The sequence below is a fragment of the Panicum virgatum genome, chromosome 8N (genome assembly GCF_016808335.1).
Source record: "Panicum virgatum strain AP13 chromosome 8N, P.virgatum_v5, whole genome shotgun sequence".
Lineage (NCBI taxonomy): Eukaryota > Viridiplantae > Streptophyta > Magnoliopsida > Poales > Poaceae > Panicum > Panicum virgatum.
In genome coordinates, this window is record NC_053152.1 from 49,364,981 (window position 1) to 49,380,606 (window position 15,626).

At 42.1% G+C, this 15,626-nt stretch overlaps 1 protein-coding gene and 1 non-coding gene across 2 annotated transcripts; both read left to right on the top strand.

Moving 5' to 3' along the window:
- The first annotated feature begins 442 nt into the window (after positions 1 to 442).
- LOC120685598 lies at positions 443 to 1,824 on the top strand. The gene is made up of 3 exons (XM_039967605.1): positions 443 to 529; positions 645 to 836; positions 1,011 to 1,824. The coding sequence occupies exons 1-3, from the start codon at positions 486 to 488 to the stop codon at positions 1,417 to 1,419; spliced, it is 645 nt and encodes a 214-aa protein (XP_039823539.1). The 5' UTR covers positions 443 to 485; the 3' UTR covers positions 1,420 to 1,824.
- A 603-nt stretch (positions 1,825 to 2,427) lies between these two features.
- LOC120687103 lies at positions 2,428 to 2,566 on the top strand. The gene has a single exon (XR_005680599.1). It is a non-coding gene; the product is annotated as a small nucleolar RNA Z247 (small nucleolar RNA).
- The last annotated feature ends 13,060 nt before the right edge of the window (positions 2,567 to 15,626 follow it).

The window sequence follows — 15,626 nt, forward strand, 5'->3', positions numbered from 1 at the left end:
GATGTAAAGTATACTATTTTTTATAGAAACTAAACTTGAAAGTTAGAAATGTTTGACTTGGGACAAAGTACTAGAAGAACAAAACTAATAATGAAATAGATGGAGTAGGTAGGTGTATTTTTTTTTGTTAGAACAGGACTTTGAGAATTAACTTGTGCCTACCCCTACCCAAAATAAATCCATTACTTGCTATTAGCTCCTCACAAAATATGTGTTACATTAATTACAAATATTTAACTGCATAACCACAGAATGATTATTTAACTGTTGCCTTGACTGTCCAGATATTCTTGTGCTATTTTTGTCAATGCTACTCAAGACCTGGCTCCACTTTTTCTTGACTGTTTTGTTTACATCTCTGAACATACTCATGTAATTAGGCCATCGCTGCAGTTTTCCTTTGGCCCAAAAAATCTGATTCGTTTTTTCCACACAGTGGCAACTCTCCATGTAACATAGATGAATTTTGCCTGGAGAGTAATCAAATGCGTACTTGTTCTGATGTGACACATGTACCAGAATCTTTGAGGTATCACTTCAGTATCATTCCAATCCGTTATTATCAATCGTACTTTACCATCCATAATTTGTCATGGCATTTCATAGTACACTTGCATAAGCTGAAACTTTTATTAATGTATCAGTGTATTCCACGCACTTCATCAAATATCTCTGTCTGCTTGGTCCAATGGTTATGGTTGTGAAACCGGGTTGATTTCTGCTAATCCGAAGTCAGGGTCACCTAACGAAGGAAAAGACTCTGAACTCAACATCAGGAAAGGCATTGCCAGAAGGACTGAAAATGAACCACCACATCCCAGGCAGCCTTTTATAATGTATGCGTCATTTCCCCCTTGCATACTTTTAGTTCCAAGGTTTACAAAATTAACAGCATTGATACATTATTCATATTGCGTAATTCCTATTTGCATACTCTGAATTCAACATCATGAAAGGCATTGTTTGTTTTCATAAAGTAGTACTAACATGTTTCTTGATGATTCCTGCAGACAACCTGGACGTGGCATCAAAGCAGTGGCGGTAAAGACATCAGCTACTTGGGCGTTAGCAACTGCTGCTCCGCACCATGCAACAGGGAACTGCAGTCTCCTTTCTGGCTTCGTAACTGAGCATGATGATCTGTTTGTTCATGCGGTCGACATGGTGCCCATGCCGGTCCGTGCCCGGGGCGCTGTCGTCACGGATGCGATAGTCCTTCCTGATGTGTGGTTCGTCCCCGGGCTCACAGCGAACTTGGTGTCAGTTAGCCAGCTCGCTCAGCTAGGTTACAGCATCGGGTTTGGTTGCGGTGAGTGCCGTGTCACAAGTGGAGTTGATGGCATGATCGTCGGCAAAGCTCGCCTCAGGGAAGGTGGACTGTATGTTCTTGATTCCCTAAAGGTTTCACTCGCTATATGAGGGTTACAATCATCGATCGACAGGTTCAATATGGTTACTGGAGTAGCTTTTAAAAAATGATGGTTACTACTGGATTATTACCTGGTAATTTTCAAACCAACGGTGTGTTCTGTGATGTAATTTTAATAAGCTATATATTGTGGTAGACCGTTGTGGCTCTTATTGGAGCATAGGCTTGGCAGCTTCTACCCTTTCAAAGCGCCTGGTTTGGCTTCAGTTTGTGTGATTCATGCATGGACGCTCTGTTAGAATAAACGATATGCATCATGTCGTATGTAACAAGGTTTCCTGAATATTCTTGAGTAGTATTGATTCAACTATAGATGAGTCCTGATTGTATACGTATATCATGAGTCCTAGTTGTATACGTATATCATAGATCACAGCTGAATCAATCTACGATAGCTTGCCTTGTAAACAACTCAGAGTCTTTGGTACTTAAACACGTAGCCCGTGGTGTGCTGAGATAAGCAACCACGTTTCCCACAAATTCTTTCATGGTATTCAGAGCGTCTTCTTCCTAGATACATCTACAGCCGTGGCCATGGCGTCGTCCTCGTCAAGCTCAGCACCTATCCAGCTCGGTCCCAGAAGCTAACTTGCAACAACTATGTTTTGTGGAAAGCTCAATTCCTTCCTGCCGTTCGTGGTGCTGAACTCATGGAGATTCTTGAAGGAACCTCTCAAGCACCGCCCAAAACTGTGGAAGACGAGAAGACGAAGCAGATGGTCCGCAACCTGGAGTATACCTCTTGGAACGTAAAGGATCAACAACTGCTTAGCTACCTGCTCAACTCCATCACCAAAGATGTGCTGGCGGCAGTAGCAACCATGACTTCGTCAGCTGAAGCATGGAAGGCGCTAGAGACTATGTTCTCGGCGCAATCAAGAGCGCGTGTCACAAATTTGCGCATGCAGCTCGCCAATCTGAAGAAGGGTGGCATGACCACCGCAGCATACTTCAACAAGATGAGAAGCATCAAGGATGAACTTGCCGCTGTTGGAAAGCCTGTCGACGACGATGAAGTTGTCTCCCATATCCTGAACGGACTAGATTACGACTACAATCCTTTTGTGTCGTCTATGCTTAGCCGTGTGGAGCCAATCTCATTGTCAGATCTACTTTCTCAACTCCTATCTTATGATCTTCGCCTAGACATGTACCAAGAAGGAGGTCAATACCAATCCTCGGCAAACACTGCTGCGGTGGAGGAAGGTATGGTGGCAATCGTGGCCGCGGTGGCAACAACCGCGGTCGTGGTCATGGAGGATGTGGCAACAACAGCAATAGTGGTGGCAATGCACCTAAGAAGAGCGGTTCAACAAGCAAACCAAAGTGTCAAATCTGCAAGAAAGTAGGTCACGAGGCTCCACAATGTTGGTACCGCTATGATGATGATGAAGATGATCAACATAACAAGACAGCAGGCACTGCTACATCCGGTTATGGGTATGACACTAACTGGTATGCGGATAGTGGTGCCTCTGATCACGTGACTGGTGAACTAGAAAAGCTTTCAGTTCGTGACAAGTACAATGGTCGAGATCAAGTGCACACTGCAAGTGGAGAAGGTATGAAAATTAGTAATATTGGGATCTTCACGAACTTGCTGTAGGATCTTCACGACGTAGGATCTTGTTCTTGATAACTAGCTGTAGAACAGCCGGAGTTATTGCTGCAAGCAGCAGTAACTAGTGCAACCTGGCAAATAAAACTCGAAGCCAACTAGTCTTTAACCGGCAACCTGAATCGAGGATTCGCCCAACCACACTCTCAAAGAACCAACCAACACAACCTACAATCAATTAAGGCAAACCTTGAAGGGAGTAGGAGCACCAATTGGGAGCGGATGAAGCCGCCGCTTCTGCAATCCCGCGAAGGAAATCACAAGAGCAAAGGGATAGAGATCACTCTCTGAATTTGTTAGCACACAGCTGAACAAAGGGGTTCTGAATTTCAATAATCAAAGTCTTGATTCATCTCGGAGATACATGGAGTACTTATACAAGGAACAACCCTCCTTGTTGGGTGTAAATGACTCTTGGAGTTTCTGGAGTTATGGTAACTCAAAAGTCACCACGAATTGAAAACCCGAGGAGCCTCGCGTGGCTGTTGGTTTTCTGTGTAGTCTCCATTAAATCGGCCATAACTCCTTATTGGGAAGTCTAAATGATATGAGGTTTGTTGCATTGGAAAGCTAACGTGATAAGATTTCCAACCATGTGCAGCATGAAGCATGAAACATTGTACAGTGGTACAGTTTTGTATGGGAATTTGCACGTCTGACAGACTGTTGACATTCTGACCAGTCTTCACTAAATTACTCAAATCTCATTACTGGATAATCAAAAGTACTCTGCAAGTATGCCATTGGAAAGTAGACTTGATAAGCTTTCTGAAAATGTCCTCATTGACCACATAACTTTTGGGAATCAAAAGTTATGACTGATTCTTTCAGACTGTTCTGCAACAATGGACGGGTTCGAGTGTGGTCCTTCTCTGTAATCTTCTCCTTCTGTATTCTTGTCATCCTCCTTGGTGAACCTGAGCAATAACAACATTCACGACTTAGACAGTATACAATTCTCATTAATATTAAAATGAATTTTACAAAGTAGCGCGTTCACCTCTTGTTGTAGTTTGTTAGCTCGGCTACGTGTAATTGGTCCAATGTTCACTTGTTCTCTTGCTTGGTTGATATCTTTCACATCATGTGCTTGGTTTATATCTTGTTAAGTTGAGATGGCCTCATCATCCTCCCCCTCTTGAAAAGGAGTCATTCTCGACTCTGATTCTTCCAGGCCAAAGTATGGTGTTAGGTCAGCAACATTGAATGTTGTGCTAACACCATAGTCATCATCTTAGTTATTCCAATCATCATTGTAGCTGAAGTAAAACTTTGGAGTTGTAGCTGTATTTATTTCTTCGAGTATAGCAAGGTGCTTTAACCTGTAATCATACAGACCAAGTAGTAGACACTGTAGCGAAAATGGCCTCTCATGCCATATTTCAATATAATGTTTTGACGATTGATGACACACACAACACTTGGACTAATATATGTGTTAAGATGATCATTATCAGGCTTATAGGTCCAAGGGATGAAAAGATACTAAACCCCGAAGAAATCAGGTAGAAAGAACCAAGACAGAGGTAATTTGCACTCACCGGTTAAACCGACGTGAGGCAAATTACACACACCGGTGCACTGAGTTCAGAGAAGACTCAGTCAGCAGAGTGCACCAGATGAACCGACAATGGGAAGAATGATGGCGTTGGTGCAATGGACCCAGAAGCTGAGGCTAGGGTTTAGCGTCGGTTGAACCGACGATGCCTGAAGACAATACGTCGGTGCAACGGCAGAAGAAGACCAAGGAAAATGCATACATCGGTTGAACCGATGATACACCGATCAATTGCGTCGGTGCAGTTGTCCAGAGACTCCATTTTTTAGGGGGTTTCTGAACTTGCACTCACCGGTTAAACTGACGATGAATTCAAGAGCATCGGTGCAATTGATCAAGTAGCCGTTGGAGTAGTAACGGCTAGTTGCTGGGAAATAGCATTCACCGGTTGAACCGGTGATGACAAAAATGGAGCGTCGGTTTAACCGGCGTTAAGGAATTTTGTCAGCCTTTCCCAACGGCTCTTTTGGGGTGTGTGGGCTATATATACCCCCAAGGCAGGTTGCTGCATATGGTTGGACGCCAGAAAAGTTGAAGGAAGTGTTGCCCAAGCAAACTAACATCTCCAACCATCCTAGCAAAGCTTAGTGTCATATCTAGCTTGTGAGAAGCTTTGAGAGAGTGCTTTGTGCACTTGTATAGGGATTAGTTCTTGCGAGAGCTCCCATGAGCAAAGTTTTGCTGCGCAAGCAACTGTGTACTCGTCTTGTGACCCTCCGACTTGGTGTGGAGCGGCAACGTCACTTTGTGCGGGGAAGGAGACCCCTCTTGGTGAGAAGCTCCGATAGTGAAGACGGTGCCGTTGGTGACGCTTCGAGAGAGACGGTGGCGGTGGCCTTGTCTTGGTGACTTGGCGCCACTTAGCCTTTGCTTGCCGAAAGCCTTGGTGGCGAACGCAAGACGGTGATCAAGCGAAGAGACTCGGCATCACACTTGTTCGTGTTGGACAAGTGGACATAGGGAGGGACTTGGTGTCCTAACCGAACAACGTTAAATCATGTGTCTTGGTGTCTTCACGGGAGTTTGCATATCTCTCCCTTACCTCTTTACTTACCGTATTACGTTTCCACATTTACTCTATCTTGCGTGTCTTTACTTTTCTAGTTAGTTTGATTAGGATTGGCTATAGGTTGCAAGTCTTTTAGGGGTGAGTAGAGAGTAGCATAGATAAACCTTAGTCATAACTAGCATGTGTAAGACGTGTTAGGTTTATCTTATGCAAATAGATTGAGCCCTAGGTTAGAAAGCGATTAGCGGCCCTATTCACCCCCTCCCCCTCTAGGGTCGGACACCCCGGTGATCCTTACAATTAGTATCAGAGCTTAGTCTCACACCTCTTACGAGGATTAGCCAATTCCATTAGTAAATTTGTGAGAAAGCTCGTAGGAGACCCGTCGACTTCACCGTCGAGTGAGTATCATGTCCGGGGAAGGGATGAGTACCGATAGGGCTCCGTTTTTCGATGGCACGGGTTTTCCACGATGAAAAGTGCTTATGCAAGCACATCTCTAAGCCCGTGGGCTTGATGTTTGGCGTGTCACCGAATTAGGCAAGAAAAATGAGACTAAGGCCGAGAGACAATATGATGCCATTGCAAAATCAATTCTATTGTCTTCTCTATGTGATAGTGTGTTTAATCGTGTATTTGCTAATGAAAATGCTCATAAGCTATGGAAGCAAATTGTCGAGAATCATGAGGGCACAAAGGATGTTGCCAATCAAAAATATCATATTCTCGGCGAGGAGCTAAGTAGCTTTATGCAACTTCCCAATGAAAATGCTCATGACATATACTCACGATTAAATACTCTTGTCAATGAAATCAACGCCTTAGGTCTCAATCAAGTTAAAGATGAAGAAATTAACCGCAAGATCCTCCGAAGCCTTCGCAAGCCCGATTATGACATCATCAACGCTCTCTTGCAAAAAGAAGACTTGGTCAAGATTACACCCAACCAAGTCATCAATCAAATCATCGCCCATGAATATAGTATGGGGATGACAAAGAAGAAAGAGCAAGAGTCCACCTCTTTTTCAAGCAAAAAGAGTCTCGCCGCCAAGCACTCATGCAAGCACCAACCAAGGCTACAAGACTCATCAAGCTCAAGTGAACAAGAAGAAGAGGATGAGGAAGATAGTGATGATGAATCAAGTTCAAGTGATGAAGAATATCCAAGGGCCGTGCTATACCACCACCTCAAGATTGCCGAGCATGTACATGAGCTCTATGAGCTTGGGTACAAAACACTCATTAGAGGGAGTGCGGTTGGGATGGAGAAGATGGCGAAGAAAAAGAATAAATCAAGATCTCAAGCTCTCTCCGCCATCTACAAGCCCAAGAAAAGTGGTGTAAGCTCAAGTCACAAGAAAAATTCCAAGAGCTCCACCACCCATCGCCCTCGGAGATCATCACCACCTCCCATGTGTCTTATGGCACTAGGTAATAATGATGTAAGTGATGACTCCTCCAATGATGAATCCGATGTTGAAACTGATGAAATTAGTGAGATGATGACACTTCTTCATAATCAACAAGAATATCTCACTAAACAAAATGAAGAAATCAAAGCTCTTAAGGCTAAAGAAAAACTTCATGCCTCATTTGTCTCAAGATATGAGAACTTGCTAAACAAATTCAATTTGTTGGACAATTAGCATAAAGAACTTAAAATAAAATATGAGAGCTTTGAATCTAAAAATGAATCATCATCAGATAAATCATTTCCTTACAATATTTATTGTGCAACACCTATCATCAAGGTAGATGCGTCTACCTCTTGTGATCTAACCCCTTGCAATGAGGATGTGATTGTAGATACATGTGATGATCTCATTGCTAAGGAAAATGATGAGCTCAAACAAGAGGTAGAAAGGCTAATGGCGGACTTGATGCAGCTAAAAGGAAAGTACACTCAAGAGCAAGTCCAACCTTCTCAAGATAACACCTCCGTGGGCGTGAAGAAGCTTGAGAAGGGAGAAACCGTGACTTGCTTCAAGTGTTGCAAAGAAAGGCACAAGTCCTACCAATGTAAGGAGAAAGAGGGCAAAGTAAAGGGCAAAGAAAATGGCAAGCCCAAGAACTTGAACAAGAGCAAAAAGGGACACAAGAAGGCTAAGGAGATCAAGAAAAACACATCTCCATACTTGAAGGCTTCATACATGTACACCAAGCCCACCCACAAGAACAAGCAAAAGAGCAACCACTACATACTTGAAAAGAAGAAGAATGGCAAGGTGGTGGCTCATGTCATGGGGTGGAGAACATATGGATGGAACCGGCCTATTTGGGTGCCCAAGGATATTATTCATACCATGGATGGCTCTCAAAAGGTTTGGGTCCCTAAGACTTAGGCACCAAACAAGTGCAACAGGGAATTTGGAGGCTTGGCAAGATTTGGGATGCATGAGTAGGGATGCATCATGCAAAGATGAAGTAAAGCCAAGTTATGGATTAAAGATTAGTGACCCAAATTCCCCTCCCCTACATATGAGGTAATGAGCAAGGTAAAAGGATGATCTCAATTTCATTTGATATCCTTCATGCATCATTGTAGCTCAATGCCTCTCTAGGATTGCATGATCTTATCTTTACTATTGGTATCTTTCATTTGCTATGCTTTCATAGAAATTTCATATGGTAGGTTGTCTATGCTTTATCATATCTTGTTGCAACCTACATGAGCTTAATTGTTTCCCTCACATGGCATATGTCGTCCATAGCATATCTTGCAATTTGATATCTCATACTCATGGTAAAAATGCTTTTGATATCAATTGCTTGCTTATGGTGCCATGATTAGCAAGTTATAAAGTTAAATCCCCATTATGTGAATTACAAGTGCATACATTTGTTTAAAGTGATCCAAACACTAATGCACACATTTAGGGGGAGCTAACTCTATAACTTATGTTTGTGTGACTAATATGCTTTACAAGTGCTATTTGTTGTAGTCACATAGAGCTATCTCCATGAGTTCAAATTTCTTTTGAACACTACCCCTACAAGTCACAATTGGTGTTAAAGATGAGAAGTGCCACAAGCTTTGAAAAAGGGGGAGCTTGTTCAAATAAAGGGAGATATGCCAAATTTAGTTGGTATAACACTCTATCACTAGTAAATTTCTTTTGCTACTAATGCTCCTTGTTGCTAGTGGTTATGAAGCTTTTAGGTGTTTGATGACAAAGGGGGAGAAATGTACCCTAAAAGCAAACAAATAGTTTGGAGTAAATGATGCCATTAGCAAGGGGGAGGAATGGAAAATGCAATGCAAAAGGATGCATGGTTATAGGGGGAGGTACTTAGTCTATGTGGGGGAGAAGTGCAATTTGATGATCCCATGGACTAAGGTACAAAAATTTTCATGGCTCATATGCTTCAAACCACACAATTGTCTTACATTGGCCACAAGCCATTGTTTCACAATTGCTATCAAGCCGGAAGTACTTCGTCCTATGGACTAATCAAATGCCGGTAGCTTTAAAATGAGCATTGAAATGTCATCCGAGCAAGCTAAGTAGTTTCTAACTTTTCAAATTGGTATCAATTTCATATTCTTGCAATTCATCTTGCTTGCTTTGGTTGTGTTGTCATCAATCACCAAAAAGGGGAAGATTTTAGCGAAAATGGCCTCTCATGCCATATTTCAATATAATGTTTTGGCGATTGATGACACACACAACACTTGGACTAATATATGTGTTAAGATGATCATTATCAGGCTTATAGGTCCAAGGGATGAAAAGATACTAAACCCCGAAGAAATCAGGTCGAAAGAACCAAGACAGAGGTAATTTGCACTCACCGGTTAAACCGACGTGAGGCAAATTACACTCACCGGTGTAATGAGTTCAGAGAAGACTCAGTCAGCAGAGTGCACCGGATGAACCGACGATGGGAAGAATGATGGCGTCGGTGCAATGGACCCAGAAGCTGAGGCTAGGGTTTAGCGTCGGTTGAACCGACAATGCCTGAAGACAATACGTCGGTGCAACGGCAGAAGAAGACCAAGGAAAATGCATACATCGGTTGAACCGATGATACACCGGTCCATTGCGTTGGTGCAGTTGTCCAGAGACTCCATTTTTCGGGGGGTTTCTGAACTTGCACTCACCGGTTAAACTGACGATGAATTCAAGAGCGTCGGTGCAATTGATCAAGTAGCCGTTGGAGCAGTAACGGCTAGTTGCTGGGAAATAGCATTCACCGGTTGAACCGGTGATGACAAAAATGGAGTGTCGGTTTAACCGGCGTTAAGGAATTTTGTCAGCCTTTCCCAACAACTCTTTTGGGGTGTGTGGGCTATATATACCCCCCAAGGCCGGTTACAGCATATGGTTGGATGCCAGAAAAGTTGAAGGAAGTGTTGCCCAAGCAAACTAACATCTCCAACCATCCTAGCAAAACTTAGTGTCATATCTAGCTTGTGAGAAGCTTTGAGAGAGTGCTTTGTGCACTTGTATAGGGATTAGTTCTTGCGAGAGCTCCCTTTAGCAAAGTCTTGTTGTGGCAAGCAACCGTGTACTCATCGTGTGACCCTCCGACTTGGTGTGGAGCGGCAACGACACTTTGTACGGGGAAGGAGACCCCTCTTGGTGAGAAGCTCCGATAGTGAAGACGGTGCCGTTGGTGACGCTTCGAGAGAGACAGTGGCGGTGGCCTTGTCTTGGTGACTTGGCGCCACTTAGCCTTTGCTTGCCGGAAGCCTTGGTGGCGAATGCAAGATGGTGATCAAGCGAAGAGACTTGTTCGTGTTGGACAAGTGGCCGTGGACGTAGGGAGGGACTTGGTGTCCTAACCGAACCACGTTAAATCGTGTGTCTTGGTGTCTTCACGGGAGTTTGCATATTCTCTCCCTTACCTCTTTAGTTACCATATTACGTTTCTGTATTTACTCTATCTTGCGTGCCTTTACTTTCCTAGTTAGTTTGATTAGGATTGGCTATAGGTTGCAAGTCTTTTAGGGGTAAGTAGAGAGTAGCATAGATAAACCTTAGTCATAACTAGCATGTGTAGGACGTGTTAGGTTTATCTTATGCAAATAGATTTAGCCCTAGGTTAGAAAGCGATTAGCGACCCTATTCACCCCTCCCCCTCTAGGGTCGGACACCCCGGTGATCCTTACAACAACATATGAATAGATGCCTTCATTCATGGTCTTTCTCAATGCCATTGTGACAGCAATAGTTGCATCAATATAGTCATCTTTCACCTGCTCAAAAGACACTAAACTTGCTTCGGAAGAAGTGGAATCATGTGCATTAATCTTACCTTTAAATTGAACTTCTTGTGGCATGTTAGAGCACAAACTTCCAGCACAACTGTCCAACAATTCATCACAAGTGGCAGCTGATGGCACAACACATCTTGGCACTTTGTTCAAGCTTGGAACAACATTAGCTTGTAACTGCAGATTCATTGAAGCATGATGAAGTTCATCTTGGACAGATTTCTCACTTGCACGAGGATGCATAATAGAAATGTTTTTCTTCTCACATTCAGCTCTCAAATTGATACTTTGGTCAGCCTTCAAATTCAGATTAGATGCGCCTTCAAAATCTGAAGTGCTATCAATTTCTTGATCACATATCGGCTCTGAAGTCTCACCATGTTGCAGAGAAAAATTTTGGACAGGTTCGGAACATGCAGCTTCACCACATTTATCACTAGAACAAGGCACAAGACTTGTCAATTTTACAACACTAGGGTTCAGGCATTGTGATGGTGCTTCTTGCTGAATAATTTTCAAATTTCCATGATGTGAAACTGCAACATGTTCCTTCAACTCCTCTATGGCATATGCAGCAGAGCTTTCTTCTTGATCTTGCTTATCATTTCTCTCATCAACTTGAGGCACAAAGTTATCTTCTTGCTGCTCAACAAAGCTCTTTTTGGAGTTGCATTGTTTATGTTCTCTTCTTTTAGCACTAGAATCAACAGAAGAAAGTTTTGGAACAGCATGTTCTCTCTTCTTGCATGGAGTTGATGATGACTTCTCTCCAACAACAGAGAATATATCTGAATGTAGCTTTGCACAGAAGTCTTGACTCAAATTAATGCGCCTTGTGATCTTGTCTTGCTGCATCTTCATAATTTTCTTCTCTTCTCTAATTGCACAACTTAGAAGATCTTGCAAACTTCTAAAATACTTACCCTCAAGTGCAGCAGCAATGTCATCATTAAGACCCCTCTCAAAGTATTCCATTGCATTCATGTCATCAATAACATTTGCTCTATGCAAGGAAGAATATAGCTTATCATAATATGCTTGGACAGATTTACTACCTTGCTTCAAGTTCTCCAAACGACGAAGCAAAATCAGCCCATATTTTCTAGAAACAAATTCTTTTCTCATGGCCTTCTTCAAATCTTTCCAATTCTTGATGAGACGCTTTTGTGGATATTGCTTCCACCAATCAAGAGCATAATCTTCAAACTCAAGTACAACTCGTTGTATCTTCTTGGATTCTGAAAAACCTTGAACTTCAAGTTCAATCTCCATTTTCTCTTGCCAATCAAGAAACTCTTCCGGATCAGTACTTCCATAGAATGGAAGATTGGTGTATCTCCGGCCTGCCATGGTTAATGCATATGCAACAACAAGCTTATATGTGGAATATGATAATATGTGGAACTCTCACAATCTCACCTTCTCTTACCAACCAAAGCTCTTATGACTTCCCTGCGGATTACAGAGATACAAAATGTGTTGTGGTATCAAGAAAATGATGGTTAAGCGAATACAAGACCAAGGTATCGATTACAATGGCTTTTATTTGGAGCTTGGTGGGGAGAATTACCAAGGAAAGCAATCTGAATTCTAGTTATTGTAAAGTTAAATAGCAATTCAAACTAGAGATTCAATGCCTAGTGCTGATCACAAGATATGAGTGATGTAATGGATGCAACACACGCACAAAAAGAAATTTCAGACTTGATGCAAACAAGGATTATGCTAGGGATGGATGGTTCACAAGGAATCTCCTAGCAAAAATTGCACCAAAGTAAGATAGCAAACTGGTTACACAACTTGATATAAAAATTCAGCACTTGTGCATACCAACAATCTGATCTCTCTTCTTTCTTTTCCAACTTTCTCAGCACAACAATTTTTTTTGCTGCAACTTTTCTTTCCTCTTTTTTTTTGACTCTTTTCTTTAGCAATACTAAGACAAGATTAGATATAGTACTTGTAAAAATTAAAGGCAGAAACACATACAACTAGTAGCTATATATGTTGATATGATAAAAGTTTACGCAAAGGATAGAAGTGGTTTACTCTTTTTTTTGGGGATTTTACAGAGATATGAAAGGCACAAAAGGACACGCAAAGGATGATATGATCAGCAGCTAAACAAAGACTCTAATGGACAGAAATTTAACCAAACTCAGGGGGTGTTTAGTTTATTTTGCAAAATTGTGTAAAGATGTAAAGAGGGCATTTGAAGTATTAAATGAAGTCTATTTGTAAAACTTTTTGCATAGATGGGTTGTAAATCGCGAGACGAATCTAATGATGCTAATTAATCAATGTTTAATCACTAATTAGCAGATGGTTACTGTAGCACCACTGTTGCAAATCATGGATTAAGTAGGCTCATTAGATTCGTCTCGCGATTTACAGCCCAACCATGCAAAAAGTTTTGTAAATAGACTTCATTTAGTACTTCAAATTAGCAAGATTCCGTTTCACTTTAATGCGTTTACGGCTTTTTTGCAAAAACCTGTAAAGATCTAAACACGGCCTCACTAGATAATCAGATTGAGATAAAAGGCTATGACAGATTTTTTTTTTGCTTTATGGTGGATAGGACGAAGACAAAAATATATGTAGCTAAGGGTAAAAAATTCTACCGTGGCAACGAAACCTTTGATACCAGATGATGAGTCACGGGGTCCTGATCTTCATGACGTAGGATCTTGTTCTTGATAAATAGCTGTAGAACAGCCGGATAACTTGCTGCCAGTAGCGGTAACTAGTGCAACCTGGCAAATAAAACTCGAAGCCAACCACCGTCTTTAACCGGCAACCTGAATCGAGGATTTGCCCAATCACACTCTCAAAGAACCAACCAACACAACCTACAATCAATCGAGGCAAACCTTGAAGGGAGTAGGAGCACCAATTGGGAGCAGATGAAGCCGCCGCTTCTGCAATCCCGTGAAGGAAATCACAAGGGCAAAGGGGTAGAGATCACTCTCTGAATTTGTTAGCACACAGCTGAACAAAGGGGTTCTGAATTTCAATTATCAAAGTCTCGATTCATCTCTGAGATACATGGAGTACTTGTTGACACCATTTTTTGACACGTGTCAAGGAAGGTGATTTCGGTGAAAGAAAAGTGGCCGATTCAAAATAAACCAAAAGATGCACAGAGTTGGAATCGGCCGATGGGAGTCTGTCCGATGGACTAGGAGAATATTCTGCAAAGATGCTGATTAGTCGACTCTGGTGCTCGGCCAATGGAGAGTTGCCGATGAAGTCAAGGAAGGAGAAGAGGATCCAGACTCTACAAAAATCTTGATGTTTCGGTTCTAATATTTTAAGTAGTTTACCTTTTAGAAAGTCTTTTCTTTTTAGTCAAGTAATGTTTGCCGTAATCGGCTAGGACTTGATAGCGCTAGGCTATATATATTAGTTGTACGGGACTGGAAAAACTTGATACACATTCAATACAACAAACTTTACAATTCCTTTGCACTTTTTCGGTGACTTCGCCTTTTCTTTTCTTTTTTCGACGAGTTCTTTCAAGTTGATCAAGGACGCCTCACATTCGAGCGACTTGATTTGCTGGTGAGTTTTTGTTTTACCGAGTATATTTGAGCATTAGCTACCAGGCGCATCGCTGTGGCTTTGTTCAAATCTATTCAAAAGTTATCGAGTTTATCTACACTTTGACCATTATCGATATCGGCTAGATTTGTAGGTTTTCCTATGCTTTTTGGCCATTATCACATCTAAAAACATACGAGATCGGCTTTAGGTTTTGGAGTAACACTTTTGTTATCTCAAGAGCCGGTTTAGATTTGTTTTTAGCTTCACATCATCTGAGTTACACATTCGTAGCTTAGATCTTGTCATACATACACGATCGGCTATTCAAAGCCGGTTTTGTTGTTTAGTGTATCGGCTGATCCTGCCGATACGCTCATTCACCATGCGCTTGCATTTAATATCTTTTTTGTCATCTATAGTATCAACAAAGCTTTGCCGATACGCCCATCTGAGAGATATTCGGAATCCCAGCTGATACGCTCTCAAATTTGTCTTTGTTTTCTTCCTTGTCAGTCCCAGTTGACTTTCCGTGACTCGGCGAACACATGCCCTCGGATTCCAGTGTGTTGATTTTTGCGTCAACACATCTTTTGGCACGCCCAGTGGGACACGAAAAGCTTCAACATGGTGGAACTCACAGATAAATCTGCAGTTAGTGAAGAAAACCAGATTCCAGTTCCTAAAGACAAGCTCAAAGAAGAACAAAAGAAGGAATATAAAGAACTGGTGGAGAAATTCAAACGTGAATGCCTCAAGTCGTATAGCGTCAACAGATCTGGTGAGGTGATCAAGAAGTTTAATCTTCCATCTTTCCAGCCATTGTCAGAGGCTCAACGTGAAAGCAAGATGATAGACACAGTTGGCCAAGCTATGGCACAAGCTTTCATCAAGAGTGCAATAGTCATGGGCAACACGGTGCACAATGCAGTGGTCAAGACTTTTGCTGAAGGCACGTTACCAGGGTGCATGGGTCCTTGCTACATACAACCAGATCAGATGCAATATACTCCCTTGGAGGTGTCTATGGCAGCAGCCCTGTCGGCTCAAAATAGCCAGACATAAACAAGCAACAGTCAAACTCCACCCCAGATGACTACTGCAGCATCGACGGGTACAACAGATCCTATGTACTCAACCACACCGCCAATTGCTACAACTGTGCAAGATGGATCTGCGTCTGTATTTCCTAAAGGGTGGAATCCTACTACTGGGTATGGTATGAATCTGGATTTCTTTTCTACGCTACCC

Excerpts from the sequence above, each read along its gene's own strand:
- LOC120685598 (XM_039967605.1), top strand. The coding sequence starts at position 486 with ATGCGTACTTGTTCTGATGTGACACATGTACCAGAATCTTTGAG. Across the intron at positions 530-644 it reads CATGTACCAGAATCTTTGAG|TGTATTCCACGCACTTCATC; the intron begins GTATCACTTCAG and ends TTAATGTATCAG. Across the intron at positions 837-1,010 it reads CCCAGGCAGCCTTTTATAAT|ACAACCTGGACGTGGCATCA; the intron begins GTATGCGTCATT and ends TGATTCCTGCAG.